The sequence below is a fragment of the Schistocerca nitens genome, chromosome 5, assembly GCF_023898315.1.
Source record: "Schistocerca nitens isolate TAMUIC-IGC-003100 chromosome 5, iqSchNite1.1, whole genome shotgun sequence".
Classification (NCBI taxonomy): domain Eukaryota; kingdom Metazoa; phylum Arthropoda; class Insecta; order Orthoptera; family Acrididae; genus Schistocerca; species Schistocerca nitens.
The window spans coordinates 349,963,978-349,985,218 of record NC_064618.1 but is presented as its reverse complement, the minus strand read 5'-3'; the positions used below and the strand labels follow the sequence as shown (position 1 = coordinate 349,985,218).

Genomic DNA, 21,241 nt, shown 5'->3' with positions numbered 1-21,241 from the left:
CAGTGGTCGGTGAGTCCACCCCCCTCTTCTGAAGGGGCGACCGCCTCTGCTGCTCATCTCCTACACAGCTGTGGGCTTCGGCCGTTAACCAACGAAACATTCTCTGGCCACCTTGGCTACACTCGGGAATGGAGGCGTTTGCAGGCCAGTTAGATTGCAACCTTTCTCAGACGAAGTTACAGAATCTATTCGGTAAAAAAAATTGATTCTCATACATTTCATAGCCTCATGATGAACTGCCTATTGTTTAATTAACGGTGCTAGTTACTGTGATATCTCTATACCTAGTAATGTACGGTTCTAAATTCGAATATTTTGCTATCAAAAATAGGGGTCGCTATGAATTTACGTTTGGTGCATGCTCGTCCACGCATTCCTGTGTGTGACATGGAGCTAACTGCTAACATATTGAATTTTTCTTTAAATTTGAGACGTTATCTACATATATCTGCAATCTTGACAAAATGGATTATATGCAGTGCACTCACTTCCAGTAGTCTGTGCAAATGAGAGTGGAAGAGAAATATTCCTGTCACGTTTCAGATCTCATAAGCGGTTCGAGATGCCGAAACGAATTTTTGGGAAATGATAGCATTCAAAACGGACAGTATTTTTCCACATAGGTAACATGTGAAAATTTCTTACCTACTGCAAAATATGAGTGACTACAGATTTTTTTTCAATGAAATAGTGCAATTCTTCAAAGGACAATCGACGGCCGGTGAAATGAGAATTAGTGTGGTTTTTGAAACACCAAAAATGAAACACTCACATGTTTTTTATACCAGGCATGAGCTTTTCATAACTTATTGACCTTCGCTTGCCCTCAACTGCTTCAGGATTCTTTCGCAATTGCAGCTACATTAGCGTGTTAGTGAGGTGAAATTGTGCAGACACTGCTGTGTTTTGGGATAAGAATCTAATTTTAACATGGTAACAAGGGAAATAAAAATTGGTGTACAAGACAGCAGGCGAAAATAATCGCACTGTCTGATCCAGTTTCAGCGCAGTCCTATGCCCGCTGTGTTTTTAATAATAAACGGTCGACTTGTCGAATTATTTTTCGTACTGGGATAACCTGTTAATAAGATCGTTTGCAGACTCGCTAGTTGTAGCTTACAAGTTCTGCGAGATCTTGGTGGAAGGCTTGCGCTGTAGGATAACACTGAGGTGACAAAAGTCATGGGACAGAGATATGCACATCAACAGATGGCGGTAGCGTCACGTATACCAGGTATAAAAGGGCAATACATTCGCAGAGCGGTCATTTATACTCATGTGAAAAGTTTCCCTATGTGATTGTGGCCGCACGACAGAAATTAACATCTCTGAATGCGAATGGCAGTTGGAGTTAGACGCATGAGACATTCTATCTCGTAAATCATTAGGGAATGGAATATTCCGAGATCCACAATGCCAAGCGTGCACCGATAATGCCAAATTTCAGCCATCACCTCTCAGCACGGACAACGCTGTGGTCGACGACCTTCACTTAACGACCGACAGCTGAGGCGCTTACGTATTGTTGTCAGTGCTAATAGAGAAGCAACACTGCGTGAGATAACCGCATAAATTAATGTGGGACGTACGACGTGCGTATCCGTTAGGACAGTGCGGCGAAATTTGGCGTTAATGAGCTGTGGCAGCAGACCATCGAGCGAGTGCCTTTGGTAACAGAACGACGTCGACTGCAGCGCCTCTCCATCCATATCGGTTGGACCTAGACAACTGGAAAACCGTGGCCTGGTCAGATGAGTCCCGATTTCAGTTGATGAAAGCTGACGGTAGGGTTCGAGTGCGGCAGAGACTCCACGAAGCCACGGACCAAAGCTGTCAACAAGGCACTGTACAAGCTGGTCCTCGGTCAACTGCAAGGCACCAAAACAGGCCAATAATCGAATATTCGATAGCTAAAACTTGACTTGTACTACTTCTAACTTGCCGATTGCATCAACTTAGAAGCTTCTATTTTGTTGCTTGTGGTGCCACCGCATACCTCAGCACACGACACGTCTCCAGACGATAAATGTAAATGTTTCCGGGTGGTCGCTCCATAGTGGTGTGGGCTGTGGTTACATAGAATGGACAGGGTCCGCTGGTCCAACTGAACTGATCATTGACTAGAAATGGTTATGTTCGACTGCATTGAGACCATATGCAGCCAATTGTGGACTTCATGTTCCGAAACAACGATGCAACTTTTGTGTATGACTATGCGTCATGTAACCGTGCCACAGTTTTTTTTTTTTTTTTTTCACTATGGGACTTAACATCTATGGTCATCAGTCCCCTAGAACTTAGAACTACTTAAACCTAACTAACGTAAGGACAGCACACAACACCCAGCCATCACGAGGCAGAGAAAATCTCTGACCCCGCCGGGAATCGAACCCGGGAACCCGGGCGTGGGAAGCGAGAACGCTACCGCACGACCACGAGATGCGGGCGTGCCACAGTTGTTCACGGTTGCTTTGCGCACCATTCTGGACAATTAGAGCGAATGATTTGGCCACTCAGATCGCCCGACATGAGTCCCATCGAAATTTATGGGACGTAATCGAGAAGCCAGTTAGTGGACAAAATCCTGCGGCGGCAACACTCTCACAAATATGGACGGCTAAAGAGGCAGCATTGCTCAATATTTATGCAGGGGACTTCCAACGACTTCTTGAGTCCATGTCACATCGAGTTGCTGCATTAAGCCGGGAGAAAGGAGGTCCGACACGATATTAGGAGGTTTCTCACGATTTTTGTCACGTAATTGTAGTATCGAGTATGCAAGAGCTAGGCCAAGACTGTGGCCTCAGTTGAAGCAGTCAGCATCATAGCGTAGGACCATCGAATTGTTAAAGTTTATGATAAACTTGTATTTTAGTAAATACTGAACATCGTACCTCAAGAAAACAGTTTGTTAAGTACTGCATCAAGCGAATACATTTGTAAATTATACACAACTCCTGTGTTCCACAAAATTTCGGGCGAACTGCCGGATGTTTGCAACTTCCTGCCACAATATTTCGGCGCAGAGTCTTCTGGCCATCTTCAGGTGATACTGGCGAACACTCCCTGAGCTCTGGTATTTAAGGCCCCTCCGGCACATGCGTGGTGGATTCACTTGTTGCGCGTGCGCTACTTGAGCGCGTTCGATTCTGCTGTGTCGCGCGCCCTCCGTGGTGAAAACTCGCCGCTTCGACGTCACTTCGATTGTCTACCTGCGGTTCCATCACAGGCCTATGCCGGCTACGGAGGACACGAAGTTTTTGGACAATTGGATTGCGTGCCGAATTCAACTGGTAACCACCGTCACTATTAATAAGAGACTCATTGCCAGACAGCCGTATTTCCACGGATTCATTAATATTAGGACTCCAAAAGTTAGACGTATCGGCCACAATTTTTGTCTCGTTGTAATTCATGGCACGACCAGTGGAAATACAGTGTTCGGCGATGGCAGACTTACAAGGCTGAAGAAGGCGAGTATGCCACTGATGTTCTACAATGCGATCCTGCACAGTACGCGTCGTTTGCCGAGCAAGCGGAGAGAGCGCTGCAGACCTGTAAACGACGGAATAAAGAAAAGGCTTTTAAAACGACTGCCTATTTACCATATATTGGAAATATTTTAGCGCAGATATGCAGAATACTAAGAAAATATAAAGTGAAAGCAATCTTTCGCCCTCCTGCAAAAATTTCGTCGCTGTTGGGATCTGTCAAATACGACCTAGAGCTGCGCATGGCAGGTGTTTACAGGATTCCGTGTGAAGCGGCAAATCTTATATAGGGCAAACGACGCGTACTGTGCAGGATCGCACTGTAGAACATCAGCGGCATAATCGTCTTCTTCAGCCTTGCAAGTCTGCCATCGCCGGACACTGTATTTCCACTGGTCATGTCATAAATTACAGTGAGACAAAATTGTGGCCCATACGTCTAACTTTTGGAGTTCTGTTATTAATGAATCCGTGGAAATACGGCTGTCTGACAATGAGTCTCTTATTAATCGTGACGGCGGTTACCAGTTGAATTCGGCATGGAATTCAATCGTCGAAAAACTTCGTGTCCTCCGTAGCCGGCGTAGGTCTGTGATGGAACCGCAGGAAGACAATCGAATTGACATCGATGCGGCGAGTTTTCACCACGGAGGGCGCTCGACGCAGCAGAATCGAACGCGCTCAAGTAGCGCACGCGCAAAGCAAAGTGAATCCAAAATGGTTCAAATGGCTCTGAGAACTATGGGACTTAACACCTGAGGTCATCAGTCCCCTAGAACTTAGAACTGCTTAAACCTAACTAAACTAAGGACATCACACACATCCATGCCCTAGACAGGATTCGAACCTGCGACCGTAGCGGTCGCGCGGATGCAGACTGAAGCGCCTAGAACCGCTCGGCCACAACGGCCGGCTCCAAGTGAATCCACCACGCATGTGCCGGAGGGGCCTTAAATACCAGAGCTCAGGAAGTGTTCGCTAGTATCACCTGAAGATGGACAGAAGACTCAGCACCGAAATATTGTGGAAGGAAGTTGCAAACATCCGGCAGTTCGCCCGAAATTTTGTGGAACAATATTTACGCCAGGAAAGTTTTAAATCTCACATCAGTACTCCTGTGGTAAAGAAGTCTGTCAAAGTTAGGTAGATCTTGTATTCATTGATTTAAGAAAGTGAACTAATATTTCATGACTTACAACTCCTATGTGTCGTCTCACTGAGCAATCGGAGAATCGTCAGTTATGGCTGGAAGAAAGTAGTGTCGTCTGGTCATAACAACAACCAACGTAGATAAGACGGCGTAAGTACTTTTGAATATGTTAAGGAAAAGGAGTGAGAGAGATGTGAGGGGCTGTAGAAAGCTATGCAGACAGGTTCCTACAAGAAGAGGAACGGTTTTGCGTCGAAGCTGCTTGGATTTCGCAACTGCACTGGGGGACAGGCGCGCAGAAACTGCCCAGGAACTGCTGAGGCAGCCACGCAGTGGAGCAGTGACGCCGCAGCACTTGGGCACGTCGGCCCATCTATCTTCTGCCCGTGACGCAATATCGGCTTGAATGTCTCCCGCTGGCGCGAGTGGAAAGTCGTGGGAGGGCTCATCCAGACGGCTGCCTACCCACTCTAAACGCCGACATGAATGCGTCTTACAGCAAGTTTAAGTAAACTGAGCGCTATATCACTAAATACTCCTTAATTTACCTTACTATAGCAACAATATCCAACTACCGTTCAAACTATAGTGGGTATTTCGTTTTAGCCATCGTGGCACAGACAGTGAAATAAACAGAAAACATAACGAGAAAATCTGCCTTCTGTCGCTTAGCAAAGTTTTTACTTTGTCAATGTACGAAGTCACAGCTTCATCATGTGGCCTTGAGTTGTTATACAACGACCTCCACTGCAATGTCAGTATGCAAGAAACACATATCAACGGAAGTTACAGAGCATCATTAACTGCAGTGTACGCAATGGTGCTGGAGTATACACACAATTACACAAGAATGCATGTAGGTTTTAGCTGAAACTAATAAAAATGACTCTCCACATTGGAAAACTGATCTGTCCCATCAGAGATTAATAGCACAAAATCGTGCACATGGTACAGATGCACACATAAAAGGCACTGGCTATGAGAAGGTTAGGTACCATAGCTTTGAATTTGTCAGAAAACCTTCCTACAAAAGAGCAAACATCGTAAAGCAGTGCCATGTAAATACAAGTTTCTATACAAAAGACCTTTAACATTAATTCACAAACCAGAGAAAGCTAGCTTCAAAATTAATTCACAAACCACGTCAATCTGATAAGTTCAATCAGCTGAATCAAAAGACTAAACATTAATTCAGCAAAGTCCTAACAATATTCAGAAATTCCTCCACATATAAAGACACACACACACATACACACACACACACACACAGCCCGCATCTCGTGGTCGTGCGGTAGCGTTCTCGCTTCCCACGCCCGGGTTCCCGGGTTCGATTCCCGGCGGGGTCAGGGATTTTCTCTGCCTCGTGATGACTGGGTGTTGTGTGCTGTCCTTAGGTTAGTTAGGTTTAAGTAGTTCTAAGTTCTAGGGGACTTATGACCACAGCAGTTGAGTCCCATAGTGCTCTGAACCATTTGAACACACACACACACACACTACAGCTAAGATACTTCACCTCTGTTTCTTTTCCCAACTTTTGCCTTCTTCTCTCAGCTAACATATCCCATACATCGAATCTGATTGCACCTATGAGATCGCTATTTATAAACGCTGTTAATTTGTCGTATTAACAAAAGGTTATTGCGTATGGTATAAAAAGTTTTTTGCATTATGTATTCCTGCACAATATAGTAGAATTCTTGCATGTATGAAACCTGCATGATCGTTAAACAATTCACTTATGTTTTGTAACCTGATACATTAATTTACATGTTCAAATTCCACCACTGACAATAATAGATGAAATTATTATTTCTTCTGCAGGATATGTAACAAAAAATTGCTTAAAGATTAAATTGTATTGTATAGTATTTAAGTTACTTAGTGTATTTGTGCTAATTAAATATTCACGAAATTTGTCACTTTCTTTGAAATTTGTAATTTTATCTTTGACAGTTGTCTATGTTGATATAACAGTGTAAACAACACTGGGAGCTACGTCGCCGTGTTGTTATATACACAAGAAATCACAAAAATTCATTCGTGTTCTACCAATTTAAAATAAAATATACATACACTCTTTTGTAATTCTGTATATATTCCTCCACAATTTCGTAACTGCTGTGGTACTAATCCACAGAACGGTCAGTTGTCCATTTACAGTTGAAATGTTATTTTTTTTACTTGTAACTAAAAGTTTTACTCCACCAACAATGTATGTATGTATCCAGATCCCGCTCCAACTACTGCTGGTCTGGGTGCTGACGAGTCCTCTCCATTTGGCTCGGTCCTCCTACCACTTTTCTTCCTCCACTTGCTACCAGGTCTCACCTTTCCGTTCCACGGATATTCTCACTCCCGTTTTCCACCGTGTTCTTGGGCGCCCGCTAGGTCTTTTTCTACCCCTCTTTAGTTCTTCCATAATGTTGGGAAGTTTCTGCCCACGCATCCTCTTACCATGCCCGTACCATCTTAATTTCTTTTTTTCGATTTCTTCTCTCAAAATTTGTTGTTTAAGGTCCTTTCTAATATCTACATTCCTTATACTGTCCACTCTTGTTTTTCCCTTAACTGCTCTGAGAAATTTCATTTCCCCTGCTTGCAGTCTGCTCCAGTCCCTGTTTGCCATTGTTCATGTTTCTCCTCCATAGGTCAGAATATGGCAGTAATAACTCTTATACATAATGAGTTTTGCTTTTTCTGAAACTTCCTTATTCCAAATCAGGTGTTTTATTGTTTGGTAGAAATTGTCTCCCTTCTGTAACCTTCCATTAATGTTGTTGGTTATTCTTCCATCACTAGACATTTCACTTCTTAAATAAGTGAAACTGTCTATCACTTTCTACATCTACATCTACATTTATACACCGCAAGCCACCCAACGGTGTGTGGCGGAGGGCACTTTACGTGCCACTGTCATTACCTCCCTTTCCTGTTCCAGTCGCGTATGATTCGCGGGAAGAACGACTGTCTGAAAGCCTCCGTGCGCGCTCTAATCTCTCTAATTTTACATTCGTGATCTCCTCGGGAGGTATAAGTAGGGGGAAGCAATATATTTGATACCTCATCCAGAAACGCACCCTCTCGAAACCTGGCGAGCAACCTACACCGCGATGCAGAGCGCCTCTCTTGCAGAGTCTGCCACTTGAGTTTGCTAAACATCTCCGTAACGCTATCACGGTTACCAAATAACCCTGTGACGAAACGCGCCGCTCTTCTTTGGATCTTCTCTATCTCCTCCGTCAACCCGATCTGGTAGGATCCCACACTGATGAGCAATACTCAAGTATAGGTCGAACGAGTGTTTTGTAAGCCACCTCCTTTGTTGATGGACTACATTTTCTAAGCACTCTCCCAATGAATCTCAACCTGGTACCCGCCTTACCAACAATTAATTTTATATGATCATTCCACTTCAAATCGTTCCGCACGCATACAGAAGTAACTGCTACCAGTGTTTGTTCCGCTAACATATAATCATACAATAAAGGATCCTTCTTTCTATGTATTCGCAATACATTACATTTGTCTATGTTAAGGGACAATTGCCACTCCATGCACCAAGTGCCTATCCGCTGCAGATCTTCCTGCATTTCGCTACAATTTTCTAATGCTGCAACTTCTCTGTATACTACAGCATCATCCGCGAAAAGCCGCATGGAACTTCCGACACTATCTACTAGGTCATTTATATATATTGTGAAAAACAATGGTCCCATAACACTCCCCTGTGGCACGCCAGAGGTAACTTTAACGTCTGTAGACGTCTCTCCATTGATAACAACATGCTGTGTTCTGTTTGCTAAAAACTCTTCAATCCAGCCACACAGCTGGTCTGATATTCCGTAGGCTCTTACTTTGTTTATCAGGCGACAGTGCGGAACTGTATCGAACGCCTTCCGGAAGTCAAGAAAAATAGCATCTACCTGGGAGCCTGTATCTAATATTTTCTGGGTCTCATGAACAAATAAAGCGACTTGGGTCTCACACGATCGCTGTTTCCGGAATCCATGTTGATTCCTACATAGTAGATTCTGGGTTTCCAAAAACGACATGATACTCGAGCAAAAAACATGTTCTAAAATTCTACAACAGATTGACGTCAGAGATATAGGTCTATAGTTTTGCGCATCTGCTCGACGACCCTTCTTGAAGACTGGGACTACCTGTGCTCTTTTCCAATCATTTGGAACCCTCCGTTCCTCTAGAGACTTGCTGTACACGGCTGTTAGAAGGGGGGCAAGTTCTTTCGCGTACTCTGTGTAGAATCGAATTGGTATCCCGTCAGGTCCAGTGGACTTTCCTCTGTTGAGTGATTCCAGTTGCTTTTCTATTCCTTGGACACTTATTTCGATGTCAGCCATTTTTTCGTTTGTGCGAGGATTTAGAGAAGGAACTGCAGTGCGGTCTTCCTCCGTGAAACAGCTTTGGAAAAAGGTGTTTAATATTTCAGCTTTACGCGTGTCATCCTCTGTTTCAATGCCATCATCATCCCGGAGTGTCTGAATATGCTGTTTCGAGCCACTTACTGATTTAACGTAAGACCAGAACTTCCTAGGATTTTCTGTCAAGTCGGTACATAGAATTTTACTTTCGAATTCACTGAACGCTTCACGCATAGCCCTCCTTACGCTAACTTTGACATCGTTTAGCTTCTGTTTGTCTGAGAGGTTTTGGCTGCGTTTAAACTTGGAGTGAAGCTCTCTTTGCTTTCGCAGTGGTTTCCTCACTTTGTTGTTGTACCACGGTGGGTTTTTCCCGTCCCTCACAGTTTTACTCGGCACGTACCTGTCTAAAACGCATTTTACGATTGCCTTGAACTTTTTCCATAAACACTCAACATTGTCGAGCCCGGGTTCCTGGGTTCGATTAACGGCGGGGTCAGGGATTTTCTCTGCCTCGTGATGACTGGGTGTTGTGTGATGTCCTTAGGTTAGTTAGGTTTAAGTAGTTCTAAGTTCTAGGGGACTGATGACCATAGATGTTGAGTCCCATAGTGCTCAGAGCCATTTTGAACTCAACATTGTCAGTGTCGGAACAGAAATTTTCGTTTTGATCTTATAGGTAGTCTGAAATCTGCCTTCTATTACTCTTGCTAAACAGATAAACCTTCCTCCCTTTTTTTATATTCCTATTAACTTCCATATTCAGGGATGCTGCAATGGCCTTATGATCACTGATTCCCTGTTCTGCACATACAGAGTCGAAAAGTCCGGGTCTGTTTGTTATCAGTAGGTCCAAGATGTTATCTCCACGAGTCGGTTCTCTGTTTAATTGCTCGAGGTAATTTTCGGATAGTGCACTCAGTATAATGTCACTCGATGCTCTATCCCTACCACCCGTCCTAAACATCTGAGTGTCCCAGTCTATATCTGGTAAATTGAAATCTCCACCTAAGACTATAACATGCTGAGAAAATTTATGTGAAATGTATTCCAAATTTTCTCTCAGTTGTTCTGCCACTAATGCTGCTGAATCGGGAGGTCGGTAAAGGGAGCCAATTATTAACCTAGCTCGGTTGTTGAGTGTAACCTCCACCCATAATAATTCACAGGAACTATCCACTTCTACTTCACTACAGGATAAACTACTACTAACAGCGACGAACACTCCACCACCGGTTTCATGCAATCTATCCTTTCTAAACACCGTCTGTACCTTTGTAAAAATTTCGGCAGAATTTATCTCTGGCTTCAGCCAGCTTTCTGTGCCTATAACGATTTCAGCTTCGGTGCTTTCTATCAGCGCTTGAAGTTCCGGTACTTTAACAACGCAGCTTCGACAGTTGACAATTACAATACCGATTGCTGCTTGGTCCCCGCATGTCCTGACTTTGCCCCACACCCGTTGAGGTTGTTGCCCTTTCTGTACTTGCCCAAGGCTATCTAACCTAAAAAACCGCCCAGCCCACGCCACACAACCCCTGCTACCCGTGTAGCCGCTTGTTGCGTGTAGTGGACTCCTGACCTATCCAGTGGAACCCGAAACCCCACCACCCTATGGCGCAAGTCGAGGAATCTGCAGCCCACACGGTCGCAGAACCGTCTCAGCCTCTGATTCAGACCCTCCACTCGGCTCTGTAGCAAAGTTCCGCAGTCAGTCCTGTTGACGATGCTACAGATGGTGAGCTCTGCTTTCATCCCGCTAGCGAGACTGGTAGTCTTCACCAAATCAGATAGCCGCCGGAAGCCAGAGAGGATTTCCTCCAATTCATAGCGACTCACATCATTGGTGCCGACATGAGCGACCACCTGCAGATGGGTGCACCCTGTGCCCTTCATGGCATCCGGAAGGACCCTTTCCACATCTGGAATGACTCCCCCCGGTATGCACACGGAGTGCACATTGGTTTTCTTCCCCTCTCTTGCTGCCATATCCCTAAGGGGCCCCATTACGCGCCTGACGTTGGAGCTCCCAACTACCAGTAAGCCCACCCTCTGTGACCGCCCGGATCTTGCAGACTGAGGGGCAACCTCTGGAACAGGACAAGCAGCCATGTCAGGCCGAAGATCAGTATCAGCCTGAGACAGAGCCTGAAACCGGTTCGTCAGACAAACTGGAGAGGCCTTCCGTTCAGCCCTCCGGAATGTCTTTCGCCCCCTGCCACACCTTGAGACGACCTCCCACTCTACCACAGGTGAGGGATCAGCCTCAATGCGGGCAGTATCCCGGGCAACCACAGTCGTAGTCCGATCGGGGGATGCGTGGGACGAGCTGGCCGTCCCCGACAAACCCCCATCCGGACCCCCACAGTGATGCCCATTGGCAACAGCCTCAAGCTGTGTGACCGAAGCCAACACTGCCTGAAGCTGGGAGCGAAGGGATGCCAACTCAGCCTGTATCCGAACACAGCAGTTGCAGTCCCTGTCCATGCTAAAAACTGTTGTGCAAAGAACATCTGAACTAATCTACAGAGAGCGCAAACAAATCGACAAAATTTAAACGGTTATTAAAATACAAGATTGCCTAGTAAATGCAGTAATGCTGCTACTTGCGCACTGCTGACACACTGCTCGGCGGCGGAAGGAGACTACGCGATTTTACACTATTCAGGTACTAAAACGCGATGCTACAACTCTCAAATACTATAAGACGCCCGAAATTTATGAATTAAACAATGCACGTACCAAAAACACGCAAAGAAATTAAGAATTAAACTATGTAACAAATGAGTGAGCTAGGAGTATACGACTTGCTGCTGCAGCTGCTTATCCAACGGCGGCAGGGAGCACACTGACTGTGACCAACCGACACTGGCCGTTCAAAACAAAAACAGAAGACAAACGACTACGCGAATTTGAGGGGTTCACCATTCAAAATAATATTCCCGTTGATCCCTTTGTCTCTTCCAAATACCACTACTTCACTCTTATTTTTATTTATTTTTAATCCATACCTTAACATTATTTCCTTCCACGCATCAGGTTGTAACTGTACATCCACCTGTTTATCGTCCCATAATACCATATCATCTGCAAAAATCATCTTGTCGTCTTTTTCTTTTACTATATCTTTCTTTAACTGCCCTATTCATTGCCTCCATCACAACATTAAAAAGTGCAGGAGATAGAATAAATACTTCCTTGTTTAAGTCCTTGTTTATTTCGAAGTATTCAGAGTTTCCAAATGGTGTTCCAATTCTACAATTGTGTCCTCTGTACATTCTCTTTATCACACTAATGTAGCCATCTTCTATACCTATCTTCTTCATTTCTTTCCAGAGTTTTTCCCTGTTAACTGAGTCATATGCCTATACCTATCTTCTTCATTTCTTCCCAGAGTCTTTCCCTGTTAACTGAGTCATATGCCTTGTCTATGTCTACAAAAACCATTAACAACCTTTTGTTATACTCCCAACTTTTTACCATCAGTTGACGGAGTGGTTCAGTCACGCCCGACTGAAATTGTATGCCAACGTCAAGTCGAACCATAATTTCTGACTCACGCTCGTCAATTCATTGCTCTAAGTCTTGCGTAATATCATCAACAGTTTTGCTGATGATTTTCACTTGACTATCCAAGATGTTATGCGCCTTGTCAAGCTGGTCTACTTTATCATCTAAATTTGAAACTTGTTACGGTCCCCAGGACCTGATGAAGTATCAGTGGATGTGATAAGAGCAGCAGGTCCAGTGGGAATGTAGTGGCTGTGTAGAGTACTGTCAAGTGTGTGGAGAAATAGTACAATACTTGACGATTGGAGAAGAGGAGACATTGTTCCCATCTTCAGAAAAGGCAATAAAAGACTTTGTAAAATCCACAGAGGAATAGCCGTTATGAGTCATGCAGCCAAGATTTTTGAACGAATTTTACTAAATTGACAAAGTGAAAAGATAGAAAAGGAGCTGAGTGAAGAACAGCATGGGTTTAGGAAAGGAAGAAGCAAGATTTTTACTCCACCAACAAGCAATTTACTATTTAGTCTAAGGTGTTCCTGATTTAGAAGACATTTCAGTGGCACTCGCAGTGCTGTACAAATCGATGGATATTTCCACAGCGAGTGTGGTCTGTATCACACATGGTGAAATTTGCACGCAGCCATTTTGAACTCATTTTTCGAGCACAATACTGCAGAAAATATGATATGGTGGATTGTGACAATGAAGGAATCAGAGAAAACAGCACAGTGGCCAGTTCATAAATAAAAATAATTTTTTTTCGACTTGTACCTTTATTTTCAGGTTAACCTCCGACGAAAATTAACAGTATGCTTGAATGTTTGTTAATGCTTGGCAGGTTATGAATAGCTGTTTTTAACTTCTGATCTAACATGCAGCAGTGCAAAAATACACTCACGTTAAGAAAAAACAGAACACCTTGAACGACCAGGGATAGAAGTTTCTATTCACAGGGCGTGTACATTAGTATTCTCTGCAGAAATGATTAGCAGTTCAGTCACCTCGGTTCAGCATGTTCCCTGTTGCCTAGTAGGCACCTGACGGCTTGTTCTATGCGTGAGGCCATCGACGTGTATAAGGCGGAAAATGGCGTCCTGCGGTATAGCCATCCATGCTGCATTCACCTGGTTCCAGAGTTCATCTGTGGTGGCTGGCATTGGGTCATTTCACCATATCCCACACATTTTCAGTTGGAGACACGTCTGGTGATTTTGGAGGCCAGGGCAAAAGGCTGACATCCTGTGACACCAAGAAGAGACGTGTTCACGCATGTGATCGTGCATTGTCTTGGTGCAAAATGGCGTTTGGGGTATTGTGCAGAAAGGGTATGGCTACGGGTCGCAGTGTGAGGTTACAAGAGATACTGTAATAGTATAACTAATTTGCTGGATGTGGTAATGTTTACTGTGGAAGAACAGTTGGGGTGTAGCAATCACAAGTCAATATATTTATGGAGTCACCCTGTTGATAAAGAGAGGAGGCAAAATATAAAATTTTCACATTGAATTACTTAGTTACATAATTGCCTATGTCTCAGTGCATAACTTGATACATATGTTAATAATGTAAGGTGTGTTTGTCTTGCTAATCATTGAATTTGCTGGGTATCTGATCACTGAAATAGGAGTACTCCATAAACATAACAGCTCTTCAAAATGATTCAAAACTCAAATTTAAAGCGCAGTAACAGGGATAATATTTTGGATATTAAAGAACATGTTTTATATAAAAAAATTAAGTTGTAAGGATGTTTGAGAACCTCTGCATAAAAAGTTATTGTCTTTTATTGTGAAAGTACTGTTCAGTTTTCGATCTATGTAGAGCAAAATGAGTATTTCGTATGCCACACCTTTTAGGCAAAGACGTGATTAAGCAAAAAAAGAGGGGTGAAAGTGCCAAAAAGTGGAGTGCCCTTAAATATGTAAATAATCTGATGATTGTCTACAAAATATTATAAGATATTTAGTTTTAAGTATTTTAATATTGTAACATTGTAAATGCATGATGGCCATGTTTTGAAATAATATATTTGACTAATGTAGTGTCACGTGACCGGACACAGGACGGAGGATAGTGGACAAAGGTCGGGGTCTTTTGACCATGGCCCGTCGGTGCGGTAAGGTCGGTGCGGCTAAGAACCGCCGACATAGTATCATGTGGCCATCAGTTTGTTTTGTGGATGTGGTTTAGTAAAATAAAAATGTTTTCAATCTGAACTGTTGTCGGTGTAAATCATTTGTGAACGATCGTGATTTAGACAAATACTTGAATTCATTCACTGCTGTACGTAGGTTGCCTATTTACTCAATATAGGGCGCGAATGCAAATGTGCACAAGCGAACCCCTTTTGCAGACGAGTCATGATAAAAGGTTGAGTATAAGCCCGAGTGAAGTTGCAGCAGGATGTCATTGACATAGGTCATACTGGTCACAGTGTCCTGGACACGCACGAACTGTGATTTGTGATTTTACCCCAATAGCACCCCCACACCTAAGACCTTGAGTTGACGCTGTATTTCTTGTGCGAAGGCAGTCACTGTGAAGCCGCTCCCCCTGTCTGCGGCGAATCAAAATGTTACCATAATTTGCAAAGAAACAAAATCTGAATTCGTCCAAAAACACTATCTGATGGCATTCCTGTCCTCAGTGACGTCGTTCCATACACCATTGTCATCTTGCATGCTTCTGCACATTCGTCAAAAGTAGGCGGAAAAATGGACGACGCGCACATAATCCATGCCGTAATAAACGGCGGCGGACTGACACCCCTGACAGTGTACTATGTGTTACACTATTCCACTGTTGCGCCTGAGCCGAGAAGGACGCATCGTGCAATGCCATTCGGATGAGGTGTCGATCTTTTCAGGAGTGGTCTGGGTGGTGAAACCTGACCCATCTAGTCATGTTCTACTGCCTTCCGTGAGCCATTCGGCACACACCCGTTGCACTGCCGAAATATTTCGTCCCACACTTCCCAGATTGATGCATCAGATTCTCTCATGCCAATAATGCACCCTCTTTCAAACTAACTGGTTTGATTGTATGGTTCGCGCATACGTCTGTGAGGCATCCTGCACGCCTACTCCAGTCACGTTGATCCATTACCTTCGGTTTATAGCAACAACAAGAGCTGCAGGAACATTTTATCGATAAGTGGTGTTGCGCCGCGATATCGATTTTGACGCTGAACCCGCGAGCGGCCATGTGTTCAAATGCTAATCATTTCTGCAGAACATTCTAACGTACATGTCCTGTGAATACGAACGTCCTATCTCTAGTCCTTCAAGGTGTTATGTTTTTTCTGAACATGAGTGTAGTTTGAACCTTTGTCTCAAGAGCTGCTAGTCAGAATGCCTCGTTGTGGAGGCGGAATGAGCTGCAACAGACAGCCTGTTTTGCTTATGTTGGAACGAGAGAAGACCGCCATGAACTGTATTCTGTGGCTTCAGGCTCACTGAGGAATCTTTTTGCATTAAATCTGGTTTGTCGGCTTCAGCACCTGAGATCACTAACTTGTCTTTCTCTCCCTGGCCAAATCTGGTGAAGAAATCTTTTCCCACCAGAAAGAAGGACAATGAGGGTTCACCGCGTCGTCAACGACGAAGTTATTAGAGGTAGAGCACAAGCTCGCGTTGGGGAAGAGTGAGAAAGGATATCGGCCAGCCATCTCAAAGGAACCATGCTGACATCTGTCTTAAGAGATTTAGGAAAATGGCGGAAAACGTAAATCTGAGTCCAGTCCCGATCGAGATTCGAATTATTGTTCTCATAGACTCCAGTTTAGTGCCCGCATCTGAATCGGTTTCTTCCAGACTATTACGCTCGTGAACGAAACGCTGAAGGAATTGTTGTTCTCCCAGACTCTAGTTTAGTGTCCCCACCTGAACCGGTTTCTTCCATACTATTACGCTCTTGAACGAGACGCTAAGGATAAAAGAATGACTTCACAGGTGCAGCGCTAGAGGTGTGCTACACTAGTATAGGAAGAACCGGGATACTGCAGCCACCGAGCGAGGTTAAAAATAACTGGTGTAGTAGTAAGACACTCGACTTACACTCGGGAGGGCAACGGTTCGAATCTCGATCAGGCTGCCCAGATTAAGGTTTTCCGTGATTTGCCTAAATCGTTCAGATACGTCGGGACTCTATGAGAAATCAGCGGCGAGGAGTCAAAATGTGTACCGGACCAGAACTCGAACCACGGGCTTCTGCTTAGTAGGCAGCTGCCTTAACTAGTGCGTCACCCGTACGTGGTGTTTATCGCAAATGCGCGGACTTTGTCGGTACACTGCCTGGTGGACCCACACTGCCACTAGCGCCTCCTATCTGCAGTCCTTGTCCATGTCACCCATGCTCGCTAATTTTAGATCCCCGCCGGAGGTCGAACGTAAATGTCCGAAAGAACAGACACCATGCATTCATATAATAAATCGTTTATAGCAAGTGCCGGGTTGGTTCAGTTGAAAGAGATCCTTCTGCATCCTGCCCCAGTCAGAGCTTGTGTCTTATTTCTAATGACCTCGTCACCAATGGGACGTTAAACCATAACCATCCTTCCAAAGTGCGAGCTAACATCCCAAAGATGTTCGGGCTCACATGCGGTTCCTCTTCGTCGCAATGTCTTGACTCAAACTCGTCTATGGGTTGAACCGTACGTGTCGCATTACACGCCCTAAATTAGACACTTGTGACCCTTTGGTTAAATTGTCTGGCTGATGGCAAGTTTTCGAAATTGCATGTAGTTAATATGACATATAATAACAGTTATAGTAGTATCGGGAACTAAATTAACGACCCATAAATGATGTAGGCCACACTGTTGCGATTTGGTTAGAATAATGTTTATTCAGAAAGCAAACTAATTGTGAAAGTGGTCGTATTTAGAGTTATTACTACACTCAAGCACATATCCGTTTGACACAGTTCGATCATCCACAATCTCATCGCGAAAAACAAGTTCACTACTCCACCTCGTTAACTACGCGAAAAGTTTGAGTTCACACCAGGCGCGCGGCTGCTCACCGCTCAGATACTAAGTCCCGCGATACCACACAACGCGAAATTTTCCTAGTCGTTTCACTTCTCAGCTGCCTAAAGACCGACAGTCCGCTTTCGCGTCTCAATCCGAACTGTCCACTTCGGTGTCTCCAGCCGAACTGTCCGCTTTGGCGTCTGCACCAGCACTGCCCTCTGCCCGTCCTCGGCTCCGTTTCCCGCGCGCCGAATATCTTCGCTCAACTAACTAACGCAGTTCCCTTTCCTGAAGTCGTCCATCTGATTGGCTACAGCTTATTCTACATTACTTTACATTTTAACATATTAAATAATCAAAAACTTGACCACTTTCACGTTCTAAATAAAGTAACAGTAATATCCATTACATAATAAACGTTAAATTCTTTTACATAAAACCAATACAACATCCTTCTTAACTTTGAATGTCACGGCCAGTAGCCTTGCATCAATGTGCTTTCTGATAAATAAATAAAGAACAAAAGTAACTATTATGCACTAAACTTTACAACAAATATTCTATTACCTAATGATTCAATAAGGTGTCATGCTGTCATCATTCAATGTGTTTTGCGTGGAGGAAATGATGATCTGATGCTTAACTGAAAATACTGATAATTTAAATTTACTAGGCCTATATTTTTTAAACAAATAATGTTACAGAGATTTACAACGTTTGTCATTTTAATGATGCGCTTCTGTATAAAATGTCGTTCGTTAAGACCCAACAAAGCCTTCAGATTTTAGCATTCAGATCTTTGTTACAAAACTTTAACAGTAAATCCTAAACTATTATTGATATGGTCAATATTCAAGTTATATTGGGATCACCGTGGAAATTTATGGAGGATGGCAGATTATAATTACTGTGGCTTGATTCCCTGCGTTACTACAGAATTAAATATAGTTTCCATAAATGTTTCCCTTTATAGCCGATCTTAGGTCCGCCATATTTAACACTGCTACGTCTGCTCAGCCACAAATGGCTTCTACTGGGTTTCCCTATGACGTAGGTTCTCGTCTGTCTCACTCGCACACTACAGTGATTAGGCCTCAATAGACAATAGACGCCTGCGAGTTTCCCCATCTCGTGGTGAATCTGCGTCCTTTGTGGCACGCGGTCCTGGACGACAGTGTCGGTTTCACAATTCCTGTAGGCTCACTCTTTCGGCCTTATGCTTAAATGAGAGCGCAATGCTCATTAACTCACAAAAGGGATGCAATTTTTAACTATCAGTGCCTAAAGTGAACTGAACGACTGCGGTATGGTCCTAAGTAAGTCCACGTAGTACGAGACGCCATAAAATATTCATGCAGTTTGGTGCTTACTCCTCAAACGCCTGGATACCTGTACACATCATGCCGAGAGCGTCGCTGCAGCGGTTACACAATGGTGACAAGTCGAAGTCGTGGTAGTTCATTGCTACCTGTTCTAACTTGGAGACGACGTTTTGGAAACGTCTCGTCTGACTTTTCTCACTTTGTACCTGATAATCGTGTTACTGTATCTCCCAAATCGCACCTTACAATAATATGTAACTGCTGTGTCGATAGGCGAAAGAGTCATAAACAATATTCGGCCTTTGGTTGAGCCAGCAAAGTAACTGTTGACGTGTTATTGATGTGGTCCATTATCTTTTCACACATGAAACATATTTTGGCGAAGTTCGCCGTAATTGTCCATACAAAAAAAAAGGATTTGTTCTTGTGTATAATTTGCAGCTGAGCCAGCTGCTTTATCAACACATACCAGTAAAAGTGTTGCGTATTTTAATCGTAGATTTCTTTGATTAAAGATGGTAGAGTACTACACTTTATATTATCCACAACTAAGTTAGGTTTTAGTGTAAGAAATAAGGAAGCAAATATAACAAATTTATTACAGCACTCAACGCGAAGTGTTGCAGACTTACCTCCTTCAGTGCTTTCTCTAGCATAGCTCTAGTTTCTTCGTTCATTTCTTGAACTGCAACAAAGATAAGGGCATTTAGTCATATACTATTATGACAAATTTCAGTTTAATAGTAACTAGAAAGATTATACTAGTAATCACGTTACTTTGCACTACATAGTACACAACATACGTATCTACAATTAGTATCCTTACGTGTTAGAGGAAAGAGAACAAGGTTATGGAAACGTCTATAACATTCTTTAAGATTACTGGCCATGCATTTGGGTGTACAGCAGAGCATTTATTATGCGAATACAGATCAACCGAAACGTCGTTTAACGAAAAGCGTCCCAGTCGCCAAATTCAGATTTGCACGCGCGCTGTGTAGCGCTTCTGACGAGGCTGGGCTGGCCAACTGGAGAGTTTCTTCTTCCTTGCCAATTGTCGTTCTTGCTGTTCTTTGTTGTCGTCTGAAACTTCGCCTGTGACAGATCGTGCTGTTGTGCTATTCGCAGTGGCGACTGAACGTAAAGGCGTTGATCTTAAGTGTTTCCTATAAACTTGAAACGATAAATCAGTTGAAGAAAGGTGTTAAGAGAGTATGAAAAAAAAAGCTTGAACTACTGTCAAAGACACAGCACTGGCAAAAACTTGAAATAAGCTCCTTCCTTCAGTTGAGTCTGTCACCGTAACCTGAAGAGCCGCCTAACAGCCAATTCGTATGCACGCTGGCTGGGCTGGTTAAGAAATCTTCAGCATTTGAAAAATGCGAGCAGTAAAATATTCAAGGCTGGTACGAATGTGATCATTGACCCTGGCTGTCAAACTGATGACGGTTGCCATTCCTATCGACTACAATGACCCTTACAACGACGAGGAAGAGGCTAGCGACAACGTTATTGCTGAAAAAGAACCATTCAGTGGGGAAGCTTTTCACTGCCTTCAGATGGTGATGAAGTGGAAAAAATAGGAACAGTGTAACGCCGTTCTTAAAACACTTGCGGGTGGATTTAGCAGCAAAAACAAATTCTGGACTCCTTTTCCTTAACTGTAGGCCTCCTTTAACGGCCATTTCGAACTATTCAGAGGAGGATATGTAGTCAGTTCTCTGTGTTATTTGGAAGATATGTTTTCGTAGGTGATCGGTAATCTGAAAAATCAGTTATCCGAACACTTCGTTCCTAGCTGTTTCGGATAACCAAAGCTCTACTGTAAATCTGGATTTACAGTGATGTGAGGCAGTTTTATATTTGCCACGTATGTTGCACTTTTTCGTATCCGTTACAAGAAAGTACAAGTCGAAAATCTGCACCAGTAAATTTATGGTTACCAAACATTACAGTTTCATTAAACTGTTATAGTTGTCAAGTAATGCGTTAACTGAAGACTATTCCTCTCATTTTTTTAGACTGTCATCTGTTACAACTTCTGTCTAACATTAGCTCAATCTAAGCTGATAAGACGTAGATTATAGACGCTTTTCAGGATCAAATCTTCAATGAACCCTTGACACAGATGTCATTCTCTTAGCCATAGATAGAAATCTGCTTGGTTTTTCAGCTTACAAGCTACATTTAAATGTGGCATTAAATCTGAGACAAGTTTCAGGATATTACAGCAAACTTTGTGAAGTAATTAAAATAATTAAGTTCAAAAATTATTTACATTTGATTTCTCATCAAATTATGAGAAAACACTTTCTTTCTGTATATCCTGTATATTGTGTTAAACATGCCTACATTTATTAATATGGCCAATGACATTAGTGCAATGAGCTCATGATATTGATTAGAAGTGA

General features: G+C 43.3%; 1 protein-coding gene across 1 annotated transcript in view; it reads right to left on the bottom strand.

The window, feature by feature from the left end:
- LOC126260445 (cilia- and flagella-associated protein 99-like) overlaps positions 1-21,241 on the bottom strand; it is an 88,864-nt gene that overhangs the window by 37,662 nt on the left and 29,961 nt on the right. The window contains exon 5 of the mRNA XM_049957774.1: positions 19,463-19,515. Coding sequence (XP_049813731.1) covers positions 19,463-19,515 — 53 coding nt within the window. The remainder of the gene's footprint in view (positions 1-19,462; positions 19,516-21,241) is intronic.